This window comes from Drosophila navojoa, chromosome 2 (assembly GCF_054131105.1).
Source record: "Drosophila navojoa isolate 15081-1374.11 chromosome 2, UAZ_NAV_1.0, whole genome shotgun sequence".
Taxonomy (NCBI): Eukaryota; Metazoa; Arthropoda; class Insecta; order Diptera; family Drosophilidae; genus Drosophila; species Drosophila navojoa.
In genome coordinates this window covers 29005229-29031919 of record NC_142890.1, presented here as the reverse complement: position 1 = coordinate 29031919, position 26691 = coordinate 29005229, and the positions used below count along the sequence as shown (strand labels likewise).

At 40.1% G+C, this 26691-nt stretch overlaps 2 protein-coding genes across 13 annotated transcripts in view; both read left to right on the top strand.

Moving 5' to 3' along the window:
- The first annotated feature begins 29 nt into the window (after positions 1–29).
- alpha-Man-IIa (alpha-mannosidase 2) lies at positions 30–4649 on the top strand. Its single transcript, XM_030386724.2, has 6 exons — positions 30–273; positions 337–742; positions 1366–1501; positions 1563–3020; positions 3079–4141; positions 4211–4649. Exons 1-6 carry the CDS (start codon positions 160–162, stop codon positions 4388–4390), a joined length of 3357 nt encoding a protein of 1118 aa, XP_030242584.1. The 5' UTR covers positions 30–159; the 3' UTR covers positions 4391–4649.
- An 802-nt stretch (positions 4650–5451) lies between these two features.
- Positions 5452–26691, top strand: part of ps (RNA-binding protein Nova-1-like protein passilla) — a 34261-nt gene continuing 13021 nt past the window's right edge. For 5 of the 12 annotated variants that reach the window (XM_089256095.1, XM_089256094.1, XM_089256086.1 and 2 more), the window contains exons 1-3: positions 5482–5581; positions 9018–9453; positions 21243–21874. In XM_089256095.1, coding sequence (XP_089112221.1) covers positions 21757–21874 — 118 coding nt within the window. In that variant the 5' untranslated portion in view covers positions 5482–5581; positions 9018–9453; positions 21243–21756. Of the gene's footprint in view, positions 5582–8462; positions 8650–9017; positions 9454–16492; positions 16681–21242; positions 21875–26691 lie in introns of those variants that run through there. The other 7 variants (XM_089256097.1, XM_089256096.1, XM_089256088.1 and 4 more) reach the window with 5 other exon arrangements.

The window sequence follows — 26691 nt, the reverse complement described above, 5'->3', positions numbered from 1 at the left end:
ACAGGCTGGCAGCCCCCATAGCTGTTATCGATAGTATCATGTAATCGGCTTGCCTGGCATTTGTTTATGCGAAAAAACACGCAAGCCTTCAAAAGTTAAATAGCAGCCGCTAGGCTACTTTTGAAGCACTGTGAACATCGATGTTCATTTAAATCCAACATGCTGCGCATTCGCCGTCGTTTTGCGTTGCTCATTTGCTGTGGCTGCCTCCTCATCTTTCTCAGTCTCTATGTAATCCTTAATTATGCGGCGCCGGCTGCCAATGCCAAAAAGGTAATGTTTACCTGTGTGTGTGTGTGTTTATGTGTGCTATTTATCTTTTCGTGCATTTTTTAGCCACCCTATATTGCACTCGAGAACAAGCTTCATCAGCTGGAAAAAAGATTAGTACAGAAAAACAACGACATACAAAATGTACGCCAGCTTCCAGCCAAAGCTCCAGTTGAGACAAATGAAATGGAGGATGGTCTGGCCGTGGATTCGATAAACAATGGAGACAACGATGCCGATGGCATGTGTGCTGACATTGTTAAGCAGGTGCCGCAAGTGGATGTACAGATGCTGGACTTATATGACCAAATGTCCTTCGCGGACATCGATGGCGGCGTCTGGAAACAGGGCTGGAACATCAAATACGATCCCATCAAATACAATCAACATCACCTGCTGAAAGTATTCGTTGTGCCGCACTCCCATAATGATCCCGGCTGGATAAAGACATTCGAGGAATACTATAATGCAGGTGAGAATGCCCTCATGCGAATTGATTTATATACGATATGAATTGGATTTTCAGTATTTTATTTGTTTACCTCTGTACCGCAGGTGTCAGATTATTATTATTTAATAGTAGTTTAATTACCTTTGCAGAATGTGAAAAAAATTGATTTGGTAGATACTTTGAACTTTGACTTTCCATTAATTTAACTTCAAAATTACAAATGTGGCATTTGTCTATATATGGTTTATATATAAATATGTATTATATTATTAAAATATAAAAATAGTTGATTTGGTTAGTTCGAAGGGGGCGAAAACATGTCTAGCTCTATCTTTAAACTCCACGTCAGTAGATGCCAACGTGTGATATAAATATTAAAATTCACAAACATGTACACATATTTATTTAAATATAATATATAAGGCATAATGTCTAGATATATATCTTTTGTAAAATATTTGTATTTAATTTGATATATTTTGCCAATATATAACAATATAATAGTTGTTCTTATATATCTCACATTTCCAATTTCACATATCTGTTAAGAAGATAACTAATTGGAAATTTATCAGCATTTTTAATGACAGACAAATTTCAAATTGCTTTTAACAAGCTAATATATCTGTTCTTTTTACCTGCAGATACGAAGCACATCTTATCAAATGCATTGCGTCACCTGACTGAGAATCCAGACATGAAATTCATTTGGGCTGAGATTTCTTATTTTTCGCGATTTTTCGAAGACCTGGGCGAGCAGAAGAAGAAGCAAATGAAAATGTATGCATGCAGAGATATACGTTTTATCTTTTCAAATAATGGTCAATTAATATTCTTACAGGATTGTGAAGAAGGGACAGCTGGAGTTTGTCACCGGCGGTTGGGTAATGCCCGATGAGGCAAATTCACATTGGCGCAATGTTCTGCTGCAGTTGACCGAGGGTCAGAGCTGGCTGAAGGAGCATCTGAACGTGACCCCAACTGCCGGCTGGGCTATCGATCCGTTCGGACACAGTCCGAGTCTGCCGTACATACTGCAGAGAAGTGGCCTGAAGAATATGCTAATCCAACGCACCCACTACTCGGTCAAGAAGGAGCTGGCTCAGCGGCGACAGCTGGAGTTCTACTGGCGCCAGACGTGGGAGACGCGCGATAAGAATGCGATTTTCACGCACATGATGCCCTTTTACTCCTATGACATTCCACACACTTGTGGCCCGGATCCGAAGGTGTGCTGTCAGTTCGACTTCAAGCGCATGGGCGGCTTCGGCTTAAGCTGTCCCTGGCGAGTGCCGCCACGTCCGATTGACGAGAGCAACGTGGCCGCGCGCTCCGACATGCTGGTGGATCAGTGGAAGAAGAAGGCCGAGCTGTACCGCACCAATGTCTTGCTGATTCCTCTGGGCGACGACTTTCGCTACAAGCAGAACGTGGAGTGGGATGTGCAGCGTGTCAATTACGAAAAACTCTTCGAGCACATCAACGGCAATCCGCGCTTCAATGTGCAGGCCCAGTTTGGAACACTAAATGAATACTTCGATGAAGTGCACAAAACAAAGCAGAGCTTCCCATCGCTCAGCGGTGACTTCTTCACCTATGCGGATAGGGCGGACAACTACTGGAGCGGCTATTACACCTCGCGTCCGTACCACAAGCGCATGGATCGCGTGCTCATGCACTATGTGCGAGCGGCGGAGATGCTGCACGCCTGGCACAACTGGGACTCGGCAGCGGGCTTTGACCGGAAACTGGAGATGGCGCGCCGAGAGATGTCGCTGTTCCAGCATCACGACGGCATCACAGGCACCGCCAAGACGCACGTGATGCAGGACTACGAGAAGCGCATGGTGGAGGCACTGTGGGCGTGCCAGTTCGTCATGCAGCAGGCGGTCTACCGGCTGCTGACCAAGCCTTCCATCTACAGCGCGGACTTTAACTTCCATTACTTCACATTGGACGATTCGCGCTGGCCCGGCGTAGGGGTCGAGGAGAGCCGCACAACAATTATACTGGGGGAAGAGCTGCCCACCAAGCATGTTGTCCTGCACAACACCGTTCCGCATTGGCGGGAGCAACTAGTCGACTTCTATGTTTCCAGTCCGTTTGTCAGCGTCAGCGACTTGGCTGGCCATCCAGTGGAGGCGCAGATCTCGCCCGTCTGGAGCTGGCATCACGATACAATCGGCAAGACTTTCAATCCGCAGGGATCTACCACCAAATATCGCATAATCTTTAAGGCACGCGTCCCGCCCATGGGTCTAACCACATATATTCTGACGATCTCAAGCTCAAAGCCCGCGTAAGTAATGAAATATGATGTGATCTAAGAACTCCTTATAATATATCTTCAATTGCAGTCACACCTCCTACGCCACGCATCTGCTGCTAAACAACAATCCACTGTCTGTCAGTTTGGGCCAATACCCGGAGGATGCAAAGTTCGGAGAGCATCGCGAGTTCTCCTTGCGTGTGGGCTCTGGACCCACGCTGGCCTTCTCGGAGTTCGGCATGCTAAAGTCTATGCAACTAGCGCCAGACAGTGCCCCGGTGCCCGTGCACCTCAAGTTCCTAAAGTACGGCACTCGACCGCACGGTGACAAGTCCGGCGCCTATCTGTTTCTGCCCAATGGACCTGCCACGCCCATTGTGGGCAACACGCCTGTTGTCCTGGTGAGCGAGGGCAAGCTGGAGTCGTCCGTTAGCGTGGGCTTGCCGCACGTCATCCACCAGACCATCCTGCGTGGTGACGCACCCGAAATACGCAACCTGGTGGACATTGGCCTCGTCGACAACATCGAGGTCGTGATGCGCATGCAGACGCACATCGACAGCGGCAGCACCTTCTACACGGATCTGAACGGACTGCAGGTGATCAAGCGACAACGATTCGAGAAGCTGCCGCTGCAGGCCAACTACTATCCAGTGCCCTCGGCCATGTTCATCGAGGATGCGAATATGCGGCTGACTCTGCTAACCGGACAGCCGTTGGGCGGCGCCTCCTTGGCGTCGGGCGAGCTGGAAATCATGCAGGATCGTCGGCTGGCCAGCGACGACCAACGGGGCCTAGATCAGGGCGTGCTGGACAACAAGCCGGTGCTACATATATATCGCCTAGTGCTCGAGAAGATTAACAATTGTGTGCGTCCGCCGACAGCGCATCCCGCTGCCTACTTGACGAAGGCGGCACATAGGGCATCACAGGAGCTGCTGGATCCACTCGACAAGCTAATCTATGCGGAGAACGAGTGGACGGGAGTGCAGGCGCAGTTTGGCAATGAGCACGTGCCGGCCAACGATGAGCTCGATGTGGTTGTAATGCGTCGACTCACAAAGAGCACAGCCAAGCGGCAGCGCGTCGGCTGCGTGCTGCATCGCACCCAGTTGCTGCAGTGCAACGAGGAGGAGGCGCCCGTAGACAATGTGAGTTCGGACAGTTGAAAGAGCTTTTGACTAAATAATATATAATCAATATTAATTCTGATCTTTCAGTTTAATATTTGCGCTGTGCTGCAGACTAGAGCGCAACGACAGCGACAGCGCTGCCAGCGCACTTCCCTGACCTTCCTGCAGGATCTGGAGCAGTTCGAGTCTCAGGCGGCGCCACCACTGTGTCCTATGGAGACTGGCGCCTACGTAATCAGCTACAGCGACGACCCTGACGGCAGCTGAACCGAATCAACTCGCAATCTCAAACAATAATATTAATTGAATCTTGACTAGTGTAATGCATGCAATTCTAATTTATTAAGCCTCATTTTGAATCTGACTAACGATACGTGTATGTGAATTGCAGTTACGTACGTTTGCTTTAATTGTTTTAATTGTCGAATTGTAATCGGATTTGATTTTCGATTGGAGGTATGATAATTATTTTAATTTGTTTTGTGTGATATTTCTCGAATCTGCCGATTTTAAGCAATTAACTTTACTGCATTATGTTCTTTGTCTGGAGCTATAATATTAGGTGTGATAGGATCGCAACTACAACTTCAAATCCAGATGAAATATAAACAAAGACATTATCAGCTCTCGTTGATATTAAGAACCATACATAAATATATCATCACCTGTAATCTCAGAGTAACCGTGAAACTTTTTAATCAACTAAAAGTAAGAAATGATATAATTAATTAATTAAAAAAAAAAAAGTAAATAAATAAATATAATTCGATGATTGGTAAATCAAGATGAAGTAAGAAGACACGAGTTTCAACATCTTATTATCTCAAATTCGAATGAAGTTGGTCATTTACAAGCGCTAACCATCCGTTATCGTGGGACGTCGTCAAATTGGGATTGTTGTGATAAAAAGTGTTGTGTGTTCGGTTGTTCTGTTTTTGATGAGCATGGAGTGTGAATAACTCCCCGCTTTAACTGAGAACACATTTATGGGTTGGCTGGAAAATTCATAATGGAATGGTTTATATTGAATTCACGTATTGTGCGTTAAGTGGTTGTTTTCAGTGCGTCAATGCGAGAGAGTAAAGAGAGCGAATGAGAGCACACTGCACAGTTTTCTGTTTGCCGCTCTTACACATTTAATATGGGTAACGAAAGCAAAATTGTGCTCTCACGACACGATGAACCTATTTGTATCTGTGTGTGTGTGCGTGTGTGCGATGGACTTTGTGTGTGTGTCAACCACTGACTGTCTAGCATCGGAATTTAAAGTTCTGTACAGAAATCTCGGCTACTCAGAGAGAAGCAGAAACAAGAAAAGAGAGGGAGAGAGCGCGCGCAAAAAGCGAAAGAGAGGAGCGCAACTCGAGCAAGCGCCAAGGCAGTTTTCAGATACGACAAACACATTCAGTGTCCAGTTCAGTTCAGTTGAGTTCAGTCAGAGTCAGAGCGTCGTCATCAGTGAGTTAATGTTTATATGCTACATATGTAACAATATTACAACGAATTAAGCACAAATAGTGCTGCTCTACCATGTATATACAATTTGACATACATATGTATATGTATCGAATGTGTGTACTTTTATCAAAGTGGCCCGCACGCGGCATTAATAATATACATTCAGACATATGTATATGTATATAAAGTGCTCAACATTGAGTATTTAATCAAACGATCATTAACAAAAAGTGTTATAAATTGTTCAATCAAAATCGCATTGGATACTCTGTCGTTGTTGTTGTTGGATTTCAAAGTTCGTTCGAACAATATTTAATTAAATAGTTGCGTACATTGTATATATGTATGTATGTATATATATATATATATATATATATATATATATATATATATATATATATATATATATATATGTGTATCTCTCTAAGCTCTTTGCGTTTGTGTGTGTTGAAACGTGCAAGTGTGTTTATGCGTCGCATGTTAGTTTCTTCTACGTTCTTTACGTCGTCTTCTAAGTTCTGTCGATGTGTGTGTGCGCGCGTATCTGTGTGTCCCTACTGAACTGTGTGCATGCAAGTTTGAGTATGTGTATGCGTGAGAGTGTGTTCGTGTGTGCTTTTTGTGAACTACGTTTTGTTTCAATGCCAAAAAGTATCTATGTGTGCCTTGACATGAGCGCTGTGCTCGCTCGCTTGCTTGCTTTGCTTTTGCTCTGTCTCTGCCTTTGCCTGGCTTTCTGGTTACATAAATACTCACACCTATTCTCACACTCACAAGACGTAGCAAAGCTTACGTGAATAAACGTGTCTCTGCGTTCACGTGTATGTGTGTGTGTTTACCAAAATGTTAATGTGCTACATTTGAAGGTGTCTGCCATGCGACAGAATTTAATTAACACTTCAAATCCTATCGTTGGTGCAGTGAAAACAACAGCACGTTTTCCAATAAGAAAACGCTGATTGCCTATTGGAAGCAGCTGGTTCTCCAGCCAAAACAACCACAATAATAACATGTGTTAAATATTGGAAACAACAAACTGCCCTAGCAGGTTCGCTCAGCTCAGTTTAGCTCTGCTCAGCTCATTCCAATGGTCAAATGTCATGCAAAAGCAACACAGAAAAACATTCAGAATCTGCCAAATCCGAAGAAGAATGAAATAAGCTTTGAAAAAATGAGCGAGCTAACGAAAAATTAAAAACAACGACGTCATATAAAACTGTGTCAAAGCAGCAGCAGCAGCACACACTCACTCACAGTCTTTCCATGTGTGCGAGCTATGGCAAAGCTTTTTCTACCAGTCGGTCGCTCTCACTCTCAATTGCTTCCCATCTCTCTCTATTCTTTGCTCTCCCTCTTTAGCTGCAAGCTGATAAAACGCAGCGCACACTGCGCGTATACATAATGTGCCTACATACATACAGAAACAAACACACACACACACACGTATGTATGAGTATTATATTTAAATGTTTTTCGTTCGTTTGCTAACGAGTTTTTCACGTTATTGTTAGACACACGTACGCACACTCACATGCAAACACTGTCATCTACGAGCACACAAGATTTTCATATTTAAAAGCGCTGCTAGAAAACGCTTGAAACATATGGCGCGTGAGCATTCTCCTACAAACACTCATATACATGTGTACATATGTATATGTATGTATGTATCTATACATATGCACATATAAATAAAATATATTATTTGTGTGTGTGTGTTTATTGAATTATGTCATAAACAATTTGTCTTTGGCATTCAATAGAAGTTCAATTTACTTGACGCAAACGTGGCGTATGAAAAAAATGTAGCATTATTATTAAAAGCTCTTTTGGGTGAACAGGAAATGCAAAAGTTGCCCCAGAACTGTCTACTGAATGTTTGTGTTTGTGTGCCTATGTAAATTTGTGTGTTAGTGGACAGCAATTTTCCGAGGCTTGCATGAAAACCTAGTGCCCTAATAAGCGCCAACGAGAAGATAACCAATGGGAGAGACAGAGTGAGTGAGCGAGAGAGGTAGAGCGACACTAACGCAAAGAGAGCGAATCGGGGTAGCAGCACGAGAGGCCAACCGATAGGCGCGAGAGCGAGAGTGTGTGAGCGTGAGCATTAGAGATGAGAGCTAGCCCTCGAGAGGCGACTTAAGCGTAGATGGCGCAAAATATAATTGAAATAAATTATAAAACAAGCCAACCACAACGCAATTTGAATGTAATGCAAAATGTTCGCCTGACTACAGGTATAAGAATTCGACATTGTGGACATCGAAATCCGTGCGAATTAAAACAGATACGCAGCAGCAGAACACACACATATACACACACACTAATAGAATAATAAATAAAAATGTGCTCAGATAGAGGCACGTGTACGTGGCATACGCATATTTGTGTAAATTCAGAATGTTCGTTAGCTGTGGGACAACAAGACCTTGGGGCTTGCGTGCAACTGGGCTGATAAGTTCTTGCAACAATGGCTGAAATAAATATTATCATTACATTGCCTAAAGCATTGCTTGCGTGCAATCTGTAATCTGCAAGCTCTAAGCTCCTATTACAAAGTATTTGCAGTATTAGGATAATAGTATTATTTCATATTTTAATCTACTTCAAATCCATTTGTAATTGCTAAATCAAAATTGGGCTATCGATTAATAAAATTAATTGTGTATACATATCGCTAGCCAATCGATCGAGTCGCGAGTACTAAATATGCCGATGCATCGATACTTGTTCCTTTATTCAAATACTTTGGTATTTAAACAGCTCTAGGAAGCGAAATTCAAGTCAACTTCAAATTAAGGTGTTCGGGAAACAAGCATCTTCAGGCTGTTACACTTTTGCTGCATGCTGCGTCCAAAGAGAGGGCATTCCATTGCGCAGGTCCGAAATTCGCAAATGGCAACGGCAACGGTATCGTCTGTCGACCAATTTCTGTGTTAGAACCAAACGTGAGGCGAAGACGAGCACGCAAAGGCAACGCGTGACGCATACGCAAAGCAAAGCATCGCAAAGCCAAAGCCAGAGCCAAAAAAAAAAACTGTGAAAAAAATAAAAATACTTATATGTGTGTACATATGCACGACAATAAATATACATGTATGTACATATATAAATACATATGTATATATACATTTTAAAAAATTATAGTAGTTACAGTTGAGCTTTTGACATAACATAAATATAAACACAAACGCACACACACATCCATACATACATATACATATGTATGTACATGCAGTGGTAATGCAGTATTGGTTGCACTCGTCCTCGATTCTGCTTGATAAGATCGAGGTTTCAAGTGATTTTGTCTAGGAAATCGCGATAAATTCAAATTCTTTATTGACATTTTGCCATTGTGTGTGTGTGTGTGTGTGTGTGTGACAAGTGTGCGTGTGTGTGTGCGTATAACTTATGTTTACATAATTTGTAATTTAAGTAAACGAGTCAACTCAAACATCAACAGCAGCAACAACAACAACAACAACAAATTAATCATAACTGCATGGAATAATAAAAGTAAAGTAACAAAAAATTCGAGAAAGTAACAACAACAATTACTAATAGCAACAACAACAAAAACAACAACAAGCAACATTGGAGTGCCGTACGTAATATATAAGAAATCGAAAGTTAAACAATACAAATATAATAATATAAAAAATTATCCCAAAGTGTGTACACATATTAACAACTTTTAATTCTAATCAACCAAATACAATATATATAAAGTATATAAAAAATAAACAAACAACATATACATAGATATATAAATAGAGATATATATATATATATATCTATCTATATATACTAGTACATAAATATTGCCCCGCACTCAATTAATTGCAGCTGTATGCACGACTCCTTGCAGAAAGGTGAATATATTAAATGTGAACATATCTCATATGTAAAACATACTAAGTATATGTAAGCCTAAGTTCAAATATCAATACTCAATTCATTTTGTTTGACTTACTTGTTGACTAGTGTGATCTTTGCTACTCTACGTAAAGTGAATACAGAGACTTGCATATATACAAACATATATGGTATGTATGTGTGTAAGTAGAAACGATCTCAGCTAATCAAAGTCACTCACAGCTTAGATGAGCTGCTGGAGGCCCCCGAACCTACGGTGTTGCCCCTGCCTTAGCTCAGCATATCTCACTCGTTAATTTACTCGTTTATTTGTCAAGCTGCCGACTCATGATTCTATATTTTGTAGCTGCCGCTGCTTCTGCTGGTTGTTGTTGTCAAATGCAAATAGACATTAAATTGCCCGTTGTTTGCCGTTTCGTTTCGTTTCATTTACATTGCCCAGTCGCTGCTGCTAAACCATCCACCCGCCTCGCACCCCAGCTCGTGGAGCGCCTCCTAGCGGAATGTGGGGTAAACTGTCGCCGCAACGAGCAAACCCAGAGAAGGCAAGCACAGTTAGCACAGTGGGGCAAACCCTCCACAAAAATAAAAAAAACCAAGTGGAGAGCAGCGAAATGAGAAAAATGAGAAAAAGGCTTATGTAAACAACACACACAAAAAATTCGTGCAAAAGGCACGAAACGGCTGTTAACCTATTTGGCATAATTGCAACAGCGTCAGCCAACTGGCGATTCCGACTCTCCGTTGATTATCCGAAACGGAGTATGTGTGCGTGTGAGTGTGTGTGCAGAGCTATGCTTCGGCTGATGCGGGAGTATTACTCTGACCGAGCCGCAGCTTTGCCTCTGGAAATTAGTACACCTGAAAAGTTTTGAGTTGCACTAAAGGTGAAAATACCCAAATGAGAGGTTGCACTGAAGTAAAATGAATGTGTTTTATGCGAGAAGAAAATGTTTTAGCAAAGAATTCGTATTGATAGTCAAATATGAACTGTAAAAAAACATTCCTCAGATTGCTAAAATTATTTTACTCCTTCCGTCGACTTTTCCAATCGTTATGAATAGAGTTTCAATTTGTCAATTATATAGTAGAAGAAGCGTTCAGGGCCTTAGAAATAAATAGCATACATTTTCTATTCATATGTTTTATATTTTTTCTGAATGTTTTGAGGTATTTTAAACTATATATCTTTCTGAAATTATATGGATTCTAGATAAAGTAAATTTAAATTTAAATTAGAAATATATTCATATATTTATACATGTGTACATCTTAAAATCTATTATAAATCAAATTGGATTTCCTTAGAATTTGCATATTGTCAATATAAAATATCTTATAGCTAGTATACTATTTCTATGAACAGCCAAATTTCAATGCATCTCTCTGAAACAGTCTAAAGCAAATTAATTATTATTAAATATAATCGAAAACTTGTTCGCAATTCCCTCATTTCATTCTTTTTTACCTATCAACGGAAATAGTTTCCTTTTCATCAGGTCATATACATATACATATATGAACACAGACATATGTACAATGTATATTATTTATTTAAAATTCGTGTCGATCTGTCAGTCAAATCACGAGCTTTTAGCATGGGAGTTTAATTGCAAGCTTATATGATTTTCAATTATACATATATATTTATATATACGAAAACATGAGCACATATAATATATTAGTCGCTATTATTAGACAATTAAGCAACGCAAACAGCGGGGATTATCGGATTTGATTGCTATTCAAGTTCAATGCGTCATGCGAGAGTATATTGCCAATGAATTGCATTTTTAATTGTGAAATTAATTCTGTTTTTTGCCCCTTGTTTTTTTTTTTTTTCATTGTCAACATAATCGAAATGACGCAATCAAAAGAAATGGCAAAAAAGAAGAGAATTATATATACAGTTATGTAAAGTCAGGTTTAGGTATGCGAAATAATGATCGCAATGCAGAATATGTGTTAAATAGTCTCTTCTGTTGTGCCAAAGGCGAGAGCTATGCCGAAAATGTCTTCTGTCAGTCAATGTGTGGGGCGTGTGCTCAGGTGTCCGCTGTGGGCTGGCAGGTGCAAGGGAATCTGGGCAGAGAGGCATCAAGTCGTTCCTTTCGTCGTTGCATTGTGCTGTTTCAGCTATTCTTTATAGATTTCATTTCCCACAATGTAGTTGTTGTTTCATTTCGAGCTCTGCACTCAGATTCACACTCATATTCACCTGTCCACCTGTGCCTAATTGTGTGGCGTGCCTAATGCGCCCGCAGAGCGCCAAAGGGGCTAATGGGGCAGCAACGAACGAACACAGTGTGTCCGAGAATAGATACTTGGTGTATCTTTTACGGTTTCGTTGCTACATATGTATGTGTGTGTATCTATTAGTAAACATTGGCAGAAACCAATTACACTATGCTACAAACGACTCTTATTTTATATGGACTGGTTGCCAAAAATTGACCAATAATTGACCAATAATGATTGACTGTGATTTTGTAAATACTTTAGCTAAAGATAGACAAATACGATGAACCAGATTTGAAGCAGAAAAACTGAGGATATTATGTGTTAATTGTTATGCCGAGCTTTACGAGTATATCAAATGGAAATAGGTTATCCATTTTAATCAATTAATTTTTATTCATTTTTTAGATAAAAATAGATTATTTGTTATTTCGTGTTCATTCCATTATAGAAGTACAGGTATTTCGACATTGACATTGTGAAATATGTAGATTAAAAGCAAGAACTTTGATATATATTATACAATAGATTCAAAGCTAGAGGTTTGGTCTATTATACTTTATCAATTGTGTTATTAAGATACCAAATTTATATTGAATAAGCTTAATATAAATTGATTAAAGCTTGCAATCTAAGACTAGTAAGTATCTGTCCTTTCAGATACACGATATACGAGTGGATCTTTTATAAGTTCAGAGATAGATGATATCAATTGAAATTATAGAGAGATAGATAAATAGAATAAGTCCTTAATGATACGACTATTGATTCTGATGAGGAATGTGTATGCATCAGGTCGATTTCGACTAGTTCTTCAATAGGTTCTTCATTTTCACAGTCGTAGACTCTCACACACAGTTAGGACTAGCATGAATAGAACGAGTTGGCATTTGTTTACTTGCCACACATGCCACACTTGCCACACACGCCGCACTCTCCTCAATCAGTGGTTCTTGTTGATTTTGCCATTTGACTGCCATTTGGCATTGCTATCTTACTTATGGATAATTTATAGACGCACCTTTTTATATAGAACTGTTGCTGCCTGAATGGGCACCTGCCAACGACAACAACAGCAGCACGAGCAACAGCAACAGCAACAGCAACACGAACAACAACAACAATAACATCATACAGACACAGACGAGTTTCGACAAGCGACCCAGCGACATAGTTTGTGCTGTGTTCTGTTCGCCCGCAACTTGCCACAGTAATTTGCATAGAACACACACACACACACACACACACTTACAGACATATGCATATGCACGCATACACACAGAGACATAGCTGACTGCATGTCGATTGTCCGCCTGCCTGGCTGCATTGACGCCGAGGCAGTCGTTTGGCCTAATTGTGCGCTTTTGATTTAGTTTCCATGACGTGCAGGCGATGAAGGCAGAGCCCAACTCCAAAGCTCGCTCACTCGCTCACTCGCACGCTCGGTTGCCCGTTCGTCCGCTCCGCTCATTCCAATCGGGAATGCAATGCATGTGGCTCTCTCTCTCTCTTTACTTTTGCGCTCTCTTCGTTGTGTGTCTCACGGGTCGGCTCTCTTGTTGGAATTCTGCTAGCCACAGCAGTTTGCTCTTCGCCTTTGCATATTTCTCGTACCTTGAATGTCTTTTATTAATTTAGTTGTACTTCGTTCTTTTTGTTGCTCGTTTTTCTTTTGCTTTTCTTTCATTTTACTTTAGCTGCATAGCATTGGCCAATATGCTTGGCTAGTTGCTTGTTTTTTTCTTTCCGTTTTTTTTATTTATTTATAAATTATTACGCAGGGCAACCTTCACCTATTTACTTGAGATACGTAGAAACGTTTGTAAAGTTCGTTTCGTCTACTATTTAGCGCGTGTTGTGTAAAATCTAATTTACATGTAAACTCATTTATTGATCATCAATATTCAATTCTAATTAGATTAGCTCATTAATAATCATAAGTTGTTGGCCAACAGCTGCAACAGCTGATGTATGATGCCCTCGATGATAGACGCGTATCGTCAACCCGCAGCCCCAATGGGTGGAGGGCGAGGTGGGAGAGGGCAAACAATACAATATTTATAACAAGCAACATGTAAAACAAAAGACCTCTGAGCCGAGTCAATGAAATCTAAGCCCAAATTCCATGGCAGCCAATCCGCTTACTCCACTCGACTCCACTCGTTGCCTCTCAGCAAGCCACAAAAAAAGTCAGCATATATAAAATATAGTAGATGTATGTATCTAGAACGGGGCAGAGCTTATGTGCATGCCGCAGTCTCGGTCTCTGGCGGGCGCACAATGAACATAATTTATGTGCGGAAAGGAGCAAAGGGCACAGGGCTGAGGATAATGTAGGAAAGTGCCGCGAGGCGCCTACTCGACATCTGCATACAAAGAAGAGCTTGGAGCTGGGGCCACTTATCTTGCTTGAATAGGCGACAACGCGCTGCTGCTGATGCTGCTGCTGTTGCTGTTGCTGCCTCTGTAAATATTTATAAGCACAAGCACAAACACAAGCAAGTAAAAGGTTCACATATACACACACACACACCCCACACGCACTGAGAACCCTTCAATCCATCCATACGCAATTGCGACTCTTTCAGCTGTGGGGGTCAGTGGGTGTTGGTAATTTGAAATCGCGTGCCTCCTTTATTGATTTTCGCTTTCATTTTTCATGCAACATGCGAGGCAGCAACAAACACACACCAAAAGAACTGCTTACATATGCGAGTTGAGCTGAGTTGGGTTACATACATAGCTGGACGAAGAAGGAGGCAAACATAACAGTTGCATACCGATTCACAAAACCCAAACACACACACACATCCACACATTCAGAAACTCGCTCGTTCGCTGTGTTTGAAGTCTCGCAGAGTCCATCAACGCGTGCCGCCACAAAGTCAACGAGGTCGCCCCCCAACGCCACATCACTCCCTCCCTGCGCAGCATGTGTAGCAGGTGGCAGTCCTTTCGCATCATACTCGCTGGCCCATTCATAATGTGCGAGCGAGGTGTTTACCTTTTGCTGGCAGCGGTGTCCTTGCCAGCGACACACACGAAACACGCCTCTAAAAATGTCAAGCATCCAAATGTCCTACGGGCCAAAGCACAAGTGATCCGGGTTGAGCCTCGTGACGTTTGCGCTTTTGTTATGCTTCGTTCATGTCCGATGCCAACTTCCGCTCTCGCTACCATCCCCCTCCCTCTCCGCCTTCCTCTTCCTCTTTCTCTGCCTCTTTAGCCTGCAGACAGTTATCAACTGCCCCAACAGCAGCAGCAGCAGCAGCAGCAGCAGAAGCAAAAGTTTGCTTTGCCTCGACTCGTTTCCATTGTTAATTCAACTATATGTATATGCGTGTGCGTGTGTGTGTGTGTGTGTATATATATATATATATTTGTATGTGTGTGTTCGTTCACATTTTGTTGTCCCAATTTCGGTCGCTGGGGCTGTTGTTACCATTAGCTGGGTGGTTTTTTTCTTTCCTGCTCTCCCTCTTCCTTCGTCTCTTTCGGCATCTATTACATTACTTTGTGTCGGACTGCAATTACGAATTTGGGGCAACTGTTTGGTGTACTCCCCCGAAATGTGGCTCCGATTTGTTGTTGACCCGCAAAGGACCTGGCATGAGGCAGAAAGAGCGTGCATCTTGAACATGCTTATGTCCTGCCAATTTAACTATTAACTATTTAAATATATTCTTGATTTCATTAAATATATATATGTTTATATTTATATTTATCAAATTTCTCACCTTACAGCTTAGCTGTAACAGTTATAATCAATCAATATCCACAGAATACATACATACATATGTATGTATGTAAATAAACACAGGTCTTAGCCAATAACAAACACAGGCAATATGTTTGCGGGACAGCTAAGACCTTATTAGCCACTGTTTGTCTCGTAAGTCCTCAACTGATACTTGTCTCGGCTGTCGATGAAAGGCGAACGACGGCACGATTTATCGCACATGATGTTTGTCAGTTTGTAGATAAAAGATAGAGTCGGTTAGGAATAGATACGACAGCATCATCAGCAGCAGCCGCTGTCAGCAGATTTGTTCAGCCGCAGGGAAAAGGCGATAAATGAGTCCAAATGGACAAACAAAACAGTTTTCTTACAAATGGGCATCCGCTCGATGGGTGTTTGTGTTGAGTGACAACTAAATCAACTTGTAGCAAACTCCATATTAATAATAAAGCGCTACGACAGGTCGGAATTATTGGCTAACGAAATATTGCTAAATATATGTACTTATATGCGATATTGCTGCACTCGCTCGGCGTGCGCTTATCAGCGTCTAACAAAACAGTCAGTGAAGACAGTCACCACAGTAAAAACTATTTACTGATAAGAAAGTAAATACATACGTACACATGCACACACACTCGCACACGCAGCCAGAAATGCTCACAAATACTTGGATTTTAATGGGAGAGCGGCTGAGCAAACACTTGCAAACAGAGGCGAGTCGAGTCGAAGCGCTCGATGTTTGTAGATAAAGTACGTATGTATGTGTGTAAAAGATAAACCAACAACAAGAGCAGCGCCGCGACAGCAGCGATACTCTCTCGCTCGTTCGTCCGCTCACACACACACATACACACACTCGCTCTAACAACTATTTGTTCTCCCGCTCTTTGGATCTCTCTCCCGCACGCTCACGCGCTCAGCCAGCGCTTCAAATTCATAGACACTTGTGAGTAGTGTGAGCGTGTGTGTGTGTGCGCGCCTGTGTTTCTTTGTGTGTGCGTGTGTGTGGCGTTCGCTTGCTTGAAATTCATTTCGTTTTTAATTGTTTTCGGTTTTCGAATTTAGTTGTATTTGATTTTCACGTACTCGCACAGCTCGCAGCTCGTTCGCTGCTCGTCGTGGCTCGCCTGCTGAGAACTTTTTACATATGCGGTCATAAAGTATCTTAAAGCTTCATCTTCAAGTGGGCGCTGTGTGCAGCTGAAAATTGACAAAAAAGTCAAAAAAGAAGAAATACATTCATGTGAGTGCGCCAAGTGTTTAGTACGTTTAGCTCGACGCTAACCATTCGTTAAGCATACACACACACACAAACACACATGAGAGCTCCAAGTGGCGGCCCGCAGCTGAAGTGTTGGAGTGTTGGAGTGTGCGTTTCATGTGATTGCGTTGCCGCAATCAACACATAAAGTGTTGAAGAAATTCTTATCATGCTGCTGGCAGCTAGCAATTCAATTAAGCAACAGCTCGCGTTGCGCTCTCCATCTTTATTTTATTGATCGCCCTTATCGAGTCATTCATCCATCCATCTATGTGTTGGCTATCGGTGTTCGCTTGATTTTCACTTTTGCATAATTGTGCTTCTTCTCATATTTAACATTTTTCTGAACCACTTTCTGCTCTCTGGTTTCTGGTGTTTTTCGAATGCCTTATCAGGCTGCGTGTGGGTAAAAATAAAATGAGAAAAAAGCAACCTCATTTCTATATAATGTATATAAATAAAAAACCTTATCGCTGTCGACTCTGCTGCTCCGATAAGTGCTTCAAGTTGAGATAAGATTGAACATATTTCGTATGCCTTCGGGATGTGCATTCGCCATATACGAAACTAGCTAGCTATATACCAAAAGTGTAGTAAAAGTCAGCTGAAATACGGTGTAGATATAGATATAAAAATATAAAAATTGTTTATATACGTGTAGAGCTGTAGATTTGTGGAGCTGTACGGCGTATTGTTTCTGCTAGACACTTTTTACGGCTGTAAATATATTCAAAGCTTCAACTTTGGCCGCCCTAAGCTTTGAGCATTCAAATCAAGGTTTTTGCAGCTATTGAAAACTGATTTCGTTAACGTTTCTCAATGTAAATTCAAATTCATATTGTCACTTTATATCATTGAATGTTTGGTAACCTTGACGAAAATTGAATATATTATATTAAGCGTGGCCAGACTCTAAAAAAAACTCGAATACGGCTCTGTTTGAGTATAACCTGTATTTTATTATGTTGTTACTATCAAAATTTGGAGAGAAGACCTCTGATTTTTTCAGAGTTTCAGAGATTATCTGAGCGGATTTAATATACAATATGGAAGATATGTATCCATTTGCTTGATATTTTATTCAATTAGTTTACTGTAATTTCATCATTGATAATACGTTTCACATTTTATATATAAAATTGCAGAGCTTTCATCTATTAGGTCAATCGATAATTAAAAAGTTTATAGACTCCAAAACAGTATTTTTTTTTTATAAAAGTTTCGTTTCTCATTGCAATGGGAAATCAGTTCTTGTCCTTCAAAAAATGCAATAGTAACAAGCAAAGCAAAGTTGATTGGATTCGCTTTTAATTTGTGGCAGCACGCAAAAGTCCTCGCTCTGATTGAATGAAATTCTTTATAATGCATAGGCCCCAGGCAGTAGCAGAGGCAGAGGCAGCAGCAGCTGTTTCGTATTCATCATCATTAACACATTTTCGGCTTGAGTGCATCAGTTGAGACGTTGAGGACGATGCAACCGACGACATCTACAGCTTTCCCTCTCCGCTCGCCCCCTTTCTCTACCTCTGTTTCTCTCTCTCGTTCACTTGCTTTATAAATCACATGCTTAAACAGTTTTTAGCAATTTTCTAAATTTGAAATTTATCTAAAATTATTTGTGAAGTCGAAATTTCGATGCTAGAAATGGAATGTGGATTATAAAATGATTTAACAATTTGTTCGATCTAAAAAACCGTATATTCTTATATGCAAGTCAAATAAAATGGTAATATTTTATTTAATATTAAAGTACGACAAGTCGTGAAGCTCCAAAGAAGATTTGTTATATGAAAATGTTTATATAGCAATTATTTCAGAGCTAAGTTGGGATTCCTGCTGCCAATCAATATATTAATTAATCGTATTATTTAATTTCTAAGCGCGCAAAAGTAACAGGTTCTCGAGATTTGTCTCTCCCCCTTGTGCCCCTCGTCACCCCGAGCTGCAATCACCTGCCTCAAGTGGGAAACTCGTTTTGCCGCAGCATCGAATTAAAATAATTCACTAGTTTTCTGCTTCTTCTTCTACAGCATCGTCGCGTTGCTTACTAATTTCTGAGATGAATGCAAATGTGTGCGTCTCTTCATTATTATTATTATTATTATCATTATTATTATTTTATTGGCTGTCGTGACAGGTTCTATAAAAGCCAGCAAAGTACAAACACAATAAAGATGTATAAAATATAAAATGTATATTTGTACAAATGCACACATATATACATGTATGTGTATGAGTACAACAACAAGCAAACAAAAAGTATCTCATAGTGCGAATTTGGCGTGCCAAAGATACTTTTGCTCTGCTTGCATTCAAAAATATATCTGCCTTGTGTGCATATTGTTGTCATTGTTGTTGTTGTTGTTTCTGCTCCTATTGCCGTGGTTGTTGTTGTTGTTGTTTTGCAGCGTTGCCATCTCGTCGATTTATTGCTTATTTTGCTTTGCAGTCACTGTTTGGCGTACAGCAATTTATTTAATGGTCAAGGTCGTTTGCAGTCAAATCAACCACACACACACACACACACACAGTGATACACACATGCATACATATGTATACACTTAGGCGAAACACGCAGTCCGAGTGCTCTTACTGAAGTGTTCGCCCGTAGCAATAGAAACAACAACAACACTAAGCACGTACAAAATATTTGTATAATTAAATGTCATTTGCTGTTGTTGTTGCTGCTGTTGTTGTTGCTGCTGTTGTTGTTGTTGATGATGTTAGCGCATATTTAATTACCAATGAAATCATGAAAAGAAACCAACTCATGCATAATTGAGTTGCAAGTTATAATTCCCAGAGCAGAGTGCCAATAAAATCATCATCTATTCCTTGATATTTTATGACTTACTAATCAATGATCAATATATCAATATATGAGTATATTTAAATATATATATATTAATATATGTTTTACTTATAGTATATATATAAATATATTTATATTTGTTTTGAGGTTTTTTCTACTATAATGCTACCTAAAAATAATAAATCCCCTATTCCAAAATTGTTTTTTGTTACTAATTGTTGTGGGAGTTACAAGCTTGAGATATGGAAGGCATAAATTAGAGTGAGAAATGGGGCTGCAGTGATTTGAATTGACGACACATGAGGGACATATGAAGATGATCAATTAATCACCAAGAAAGAGAGCGGGTTGTTTAGGCTGCTAATCCCTCGACGAGGGATTTTGATATGGGATACTCTTTCATTTCAATTTTGAGCTGTTTGAGAATTACATGACTCAAAGTTTTGGGAGCTAAGCACGTGAATCCTAGAACGAAGCAACATGGATATATACATATGTATTTCATACGCATTTGAAATATTGTATTAATATTTATTTATTTATGGAACTTTAAATCAAGAGCTTTTTGTTAAGAGAGAGATCTTCTGATAAGAATACTTAATATTATTTCCTTTTTGGTTTTGTCGACTGGGCAACATTTCAGCCACAAGTTGTCATATTTAGGATTAGGAATAGAACAGAGATGTAAGAAAATATGATTATTTGCAATTTAAATCTTAAAATATTAAAACATGACATTTTAATTTAAGCAAAAGGAGGAATTCGATTGAAACGCGATTTAATGACTGTGACTACAATAGACCGAATCTAACTGTATTTAACTGAAGCTTTTCCGAATCTTAACTTGGCTCAGTCATATCCTCCACGCAATCATATCATAATAAACCGAAACCTTTTATCTCTCTTCAAATTCGTTAAGTGTTTGCCTACAAATAATATGTATTTCACTGACTGTTCGCTGGCAGTTTTGATAATTTTTCACAATCCTATGACTCATCTTGTTGTTGTCTGCTTGTTTTCACACACAAACAAACAAACACACACACTCAAAAAGAAAAAGATATACAGAAACACACGCAGACATTGACATGATCATTGCTTATTTCTAGCTAATAAAAACTAAGTGTTGTCTTGTTGCATCGTTCACATTTGCCTGCCTGACCCCTTTGACCTCTCCCATAGCCAAAGCCAACGCCAACGCCAACGCAATGCAACCGCCAACAGCTATTCAATTGAATGATCCGCTTTGAACCATGAACCCACCTCACAAAACGGCGCTCATTTTGTATATAGATATAAATATAGACATTAATGAACAAGTGTTTTGTGCTCATCTAAATTGTAAATGTTATCAAACTCGTCATCAATTCTCAATTCTAAACCTTTTTGACTCTCAATACTCAGTTCTCAGTTCTCAGTTCTGGACTCTCTAGAATCATATTTGGGCTTCCCTATATGAGGAGCGCATTATTTATAATGTTGATACGCATTTAACTATATTATACATTTTTACATATGATGCCTAAATGTTTACTGTATGTATGTATATTTATTATTGCTGCATAATTCACTCATAAATATTTTTTTCTTTTTCTTTTTTCATATAAACGTTTACAAAAAAAAAAAAAAAAAAAAAAAAAAAATACAACTCGCACATTCCACCACCTCAAAAAAAAAAAAACAAACTAAAAATCAAATAAATAACAATAATTAACTAAATGAATAAATCTAGAAGGACTACACGATCATCATATACTTATATTACATTTAGAGGCTTGACTCAAAGTTCAAAGATTGTAATTTAAATTCGCCCGACCGCATATGCATATTGCCTTCAGCTCGCGAGCGTGTGTATATGTGCGTCTGTGTGAATAAGGATCATTAGAGCCAAAGAGGATTATTCATCAGCAGCGAACAGAAAACTGGGGCAGCGATAGATAAAGCTGCCTTGTCCTCTCAGATGCGAATTGAAGACAAGTTCGTACAGAAGCGTCTATATTCCCTAGATCAAGCATCGATCTAGATCGATCGATCGTTCGCTCGCTTTGACAAGAGCTCTGACCAGAACCAAAGCCTCCTTTGCCAAAAGCAAACCTTAAGAGTCCACTTCTCTAGCCCAAGGCAAACGGAAAGAAAAGCTAAAGAAAAAGCTAAAGCAAGAGCTAAAGAAAAGCTAAAGCAATCACTAAAAGCCGAATATAAATCTTATAACAATTCAAACAAAAGCCAGCAACATTCAATTAAAAATGGCCGAAGACGCTGCCATGGAGACATGTCCAAGTCCTGAGATGGGCGACTCACGCAAAAGGCCGCTCGATTCAGATCCGGAAAATGAACAAACTAAACGCTCACATTTCAGTTCCGGTAAGTTTTGCAATCATTTGACAAAAAAAAAATCGAAAAAAAAAAAATAAAAACAAAACAAAAGTCCAAAAGTACAAAATGTGAAATAAGCAATTTTCAATCGCTTTTACATATACTACTCTCATTATCGTGCTCCTTGTCTCTAACTATCTATCTATCTATCGAACTATCTAATTTATCTATCTCAATCTATCTATCTAAATTCACTGACCCACTTCTCACTCCTTACCAATCGCCGCAAAACGTGTAAATATTGTACTTCATGCCAAAAAAAAAGAAGAAAACTCGACCTATCTAAGCATTGCTGTCAAGCTTGTTGGCTTTATTTAACGTTTTTAGTTGTTTTTTTTTTTTTTTTTTTTTTTTACTTTACTTTTAAAGTTGAATTTAATACAAGTTTCTGCCGTTTTGCCACTGTCATCTTTTAATTGACCAATCCACAAATCACGTCAGCAATTGGCTGTGACTAACTCGACCCGGACCCGGACCTGTTTAGCTGAGTGCAAAATCGCATTGCGCATACGCCCCGCTGCCCACGCCTCTGACTGACTGCTAGGATAGTTGACCCCGAGCTGACCCATATTGCTGATAACCTCTTTTGGCATTCGGCTATCGTCTCCATGCCAAGTAGCTGCATCAGCTGTCCACCCTTTGGTGGGCTGCTCAATATGCAAATCATCTAAAATTCCAATTATGACAACACCGCGTAGTGTGGTGGAGGAGGCGGAGCAGGAGGGGGAGGGGAGGCGTAGCTACTTTGGCCGCTTTGCTTGATTGCTTGTGCCACTCTGGCAGCCCGCCGTCTCCAAGGTGAACCGCAACGTAATCCAACTGCCTCTACGTCTACCTCTACCTCTACGTCTACCTCTACCTGTCCTCGCATCGCATCGAATGGCATCGCATCAAATCGCGTCGCGTTCTGCGTTGTTGTTTGCTGTTTGTTGTTGTCTCGTCATCGCCGTCAAAGACATATAAATAGCAAAGGCTGTGAATCGGAGAGGCGGTTTTATTTTCGTGTTTTCTGATTTGTTTTTTGTCTGCTCGACACCTGCTTAACATTTGACTTTTAGTTTGAGAATACTTGACTGAATGACGACTGTGTGTGAGTGAGTGTGACTGAGTCTCTCTCTCCCTATGTGTGTGTGTGTGTGTGTGTGTTAGCTAAGCCAGAAAACACGTTTTGTTGTTTTGCATTTTTGTTTTTTGTTTTCTTTTTCTTATTTTGGAATTTCTGATTAGTGCTCAGAAGCGTGCTAAACAACTGACCGACTAATGCCTGCTCAAGACATTTCGAAACCTGTCGCTCTACCCTATAAAACAAATTCGTGTTATGCCCGCACAACAGTAGATCTGAAAATATGCATTATAGATAGTTGAACAAATTTGATGATCAAATGTTTGGAGTATTAGATATTATACAGAAATATGCATCTATAGATAGAGCAAGCATTATAAAAAAGTTATTTTTTTAAGGGAAAGGAGCAGATGTAATATAATTAACCTAAAGTTAACTGAAAATTATTTTGATTGAGTATTACAGGTGAATAGTTTTATGAGGAGCGGGGCGTAGATTTAATATAATTGTTGTACTACAGAAAATATGCATAATTATAATATTTAACTATAAAAGTAAAGTTCAATTGTCATTATTATCAATTATAGTAATTATATTGGAGATGTGCTATAAAATTTGAATGATTTAATACATCGCTTGGTTCAATATAGTATTAACAGTTATAGCTCAAAAGCAATCTTAGGTTACATTGTTTATGTAACTGTTGGAGCTATATACAAAAGTTACTCAATCAATTTTTAGTCTTAGGGGATTTTTCTTATTAAAATGAAATCTATAATATATATTATATAAGTTAAAGTAAAGTCTCTTACTAATAGATATAGATCTATATTTCATTTTATGTTTTTATTTTATTTTGTATATTTAATTTCATATTTGCATAGCTAATTTCAGGAGCGAGACTTGATATTCGGTATAATTTGATTCTTAGACTTATCTTTTTATCAAGATAAACACTTTTACCCATATTTTAAATTCTAAATCATCAAAGGAGACATATATGGGAAAATAATGTAATGAATATATTAGCGAGTTTGGTCAAATATTGTGTTAAAAGAAATATTTTTTTTACAAACAAGTTGAAACGAATAATGAGAATAACAAATTTTGTTGTATTAATTCAGATATTGTATGTATGTACTTAACTATTTGCTGTAAAAATGTTTAGAAATGCCCTATTTAGCTTTTTTTCTTGGGTAGAAATAATATTTTTGTAAACTCATAAGCTTGCCCTCGAATGTGAAGTAGATTTGGTTGACGTTGCTATTGGCTTTGCTGGTAATTAACTACCATTCATATATTTCTCTATATATATTGATAAATATGTATGTTTGTATGTCTGTTTGTATGTATAAAGTTTTGTTATTTCTGTTGCTCCCGTCATTGGTGGACGTAGAACAGGTCCATGGCATGTGTCAAATATGTTTGATTATGAATGTATAAGTGCTTATACATATATACACACACACACACACGCACACACATAATCGTACAAACTTAGAGCAATATTGTTTATTAGTTTTCAAACAATTTATTTGTTTAGCTGTCTTGACAGCCCGCCATTTATTAATATTTATTTCGTTCTCTAGTCTGAGCTCGCGCGAAAACGAATGGGATGCGGTTTTTGGAAACCAGTTTAAAGCTGTCTTCAAGTAAAATGCAACGCAAAAGGGATTTGGCCTGGCCTGCGTGATGCGCAGGATGCAAGGCAATAAATAGAGTGAGCGCCTTAGGGGCGGCGGGGGCGGGCACGGGGCTGCTTTGTGGGGCGGCCAAACGAACATGTGTGTCGCTGTGTGTTACGTAATCATAGAGCTGATAGAGCTAGCTTGAAAATAGATGCGCAGGGCAGCAGAGAGGCCGCGCCAAGAGCCGAGCTGGTCCCAGAGAAAAGAGAGAGATGAAGGGGGTTGGGGAGAGAGCGAGAGCAGAGAGAAAGAGCGTGATTGGTAGTGCGGCTGCTGCTGCGTTGACAGCGCTGTTGACCTACTTCGTTGACAATGTGCGAGTTCCCGAGTGTGCGTGTGCATCTGTATCTGTATGTGTGTGTGTGGGGCACATAGCCATTGCCTAGACAAGGTCTTGCGCAGTAGCCGTGCAAAAGTCTGCGTTGTCTGCTGCACTGCAGTATTGGGCGAAATTGCAGTCGACAGCCGCAGCAGCAGCAGCAGCCGAGCCAACACGGCAACGTCCTTGAGCATACACACACACACACACAGAGAGAGAAAGAGAGAGAGAGAGATAGGAGGAGGAACAAAACAACACTTGCACTGAATATGGGTTACACCTTGGCCACTTATGCAGACTGAAATAGCGATGCTGCCGCCTGTCGGCTGTCGGCTGTCGCCTATCGCGTGGCCACTTCAAGTGCGTTTATTGCCTGCGGGCTTTCCGTCCGACCCGTGCGTGGGCGCACTCTCTCTCGGCTGCTCTCTGGATGTATATTTTTGGGTTACCTTATTCTTAGCAGATTCCTTTGTTGCAGCTCAAGTGCTGCCGCTGTTGCCGCTGTTGCCGTGTGCTGCACTTGTAAGGCATCTCAAGTGGCCTACTAATAGCTCGAGTATCATGTTGGTTAGTTAGGTGGCAAGTGGGTGCTTCTGTCCCGCTGTCCCGCTGTCCCGCTGTCCCACTGTCCCACTGTCTCTCACTGTTCCTCTGCCTGTGCAGTTTCCGCCTATTACTTTGCCCTCAAAAGCGGCACGAGCACGCTTATCGATAGGTCGACCCAGGCTTAGCTTAGCTTTCGTTTTCAGCTTTTGTGCCACTCAAAGTGGGTCACGTCGGTGCACTTGAGACCATTGCTGTTAGTTAAGGAACAAATGCGACCACGAGGCGAATGAGCAATTTGCGGTAAATCACACATACGCCAAGTGTGCAGCTGCCGACTATTTTTGTACACATAAATATCCAGCTCTCTCATCTTAAACTATTAACAAACTATTATTCACCAAGCCTTAGCTAAGTGAATTTCCAACTCAGCAGCAGGTAGAACTACAAGAATCTTTAGAACTAAAATAACAAAGTAAATGAGTGAAGTCATTATATCAAAACACATTTCGATTGTAGCTTGCTCACTCTCCCTCTCCCTCTCCCTATCCTCCCTCTCTCTCTATATATAATTGTGCATGTATATTTGAGGCGTGTGTTGTGTCATCATCATCATCATTAAATAGCGATCGATGTTCCAATGAAGTTTTTCTGCTCGCTTCAAAAACATGACACGTTGTGCTGCTCCGTATCTCCTTAGCTTATCTGCCCATGCCACAATATATATATGTATGTATGAGTATATAGCATTTTCTATTTTAGTTCGAGTCTCAACTCCTCGACTGATAAAGGGCAGCAGCTAAAAAGTCAAACTAAGCAAGCTATATATACATATGTATATATATATATGTATATGTATATATATATGTATATATATATACATATATAAAACAAACAACAAATTGTTTTTTAAGTCAGCCAACGTCAAAAAGCCGCCCATTAGATCATAAGCGCGCTCTGCTCTCTCTCACACACACACGCACATTCACATCTATATAGCAAAACATATGCACACACACACACACACACACACACACACACACACACAAAAATACATGCGTCTCCACACACGCACACACAGAGGCTGTTTATGATCGCATTGCCTGACTCATTTGGATCACCCTCTTGCTCTCTCTCTCTCCAATCGCACTTGTTGTGCTCTCATTCCCTCTCCCTCTCTCTCGCTCGCTCT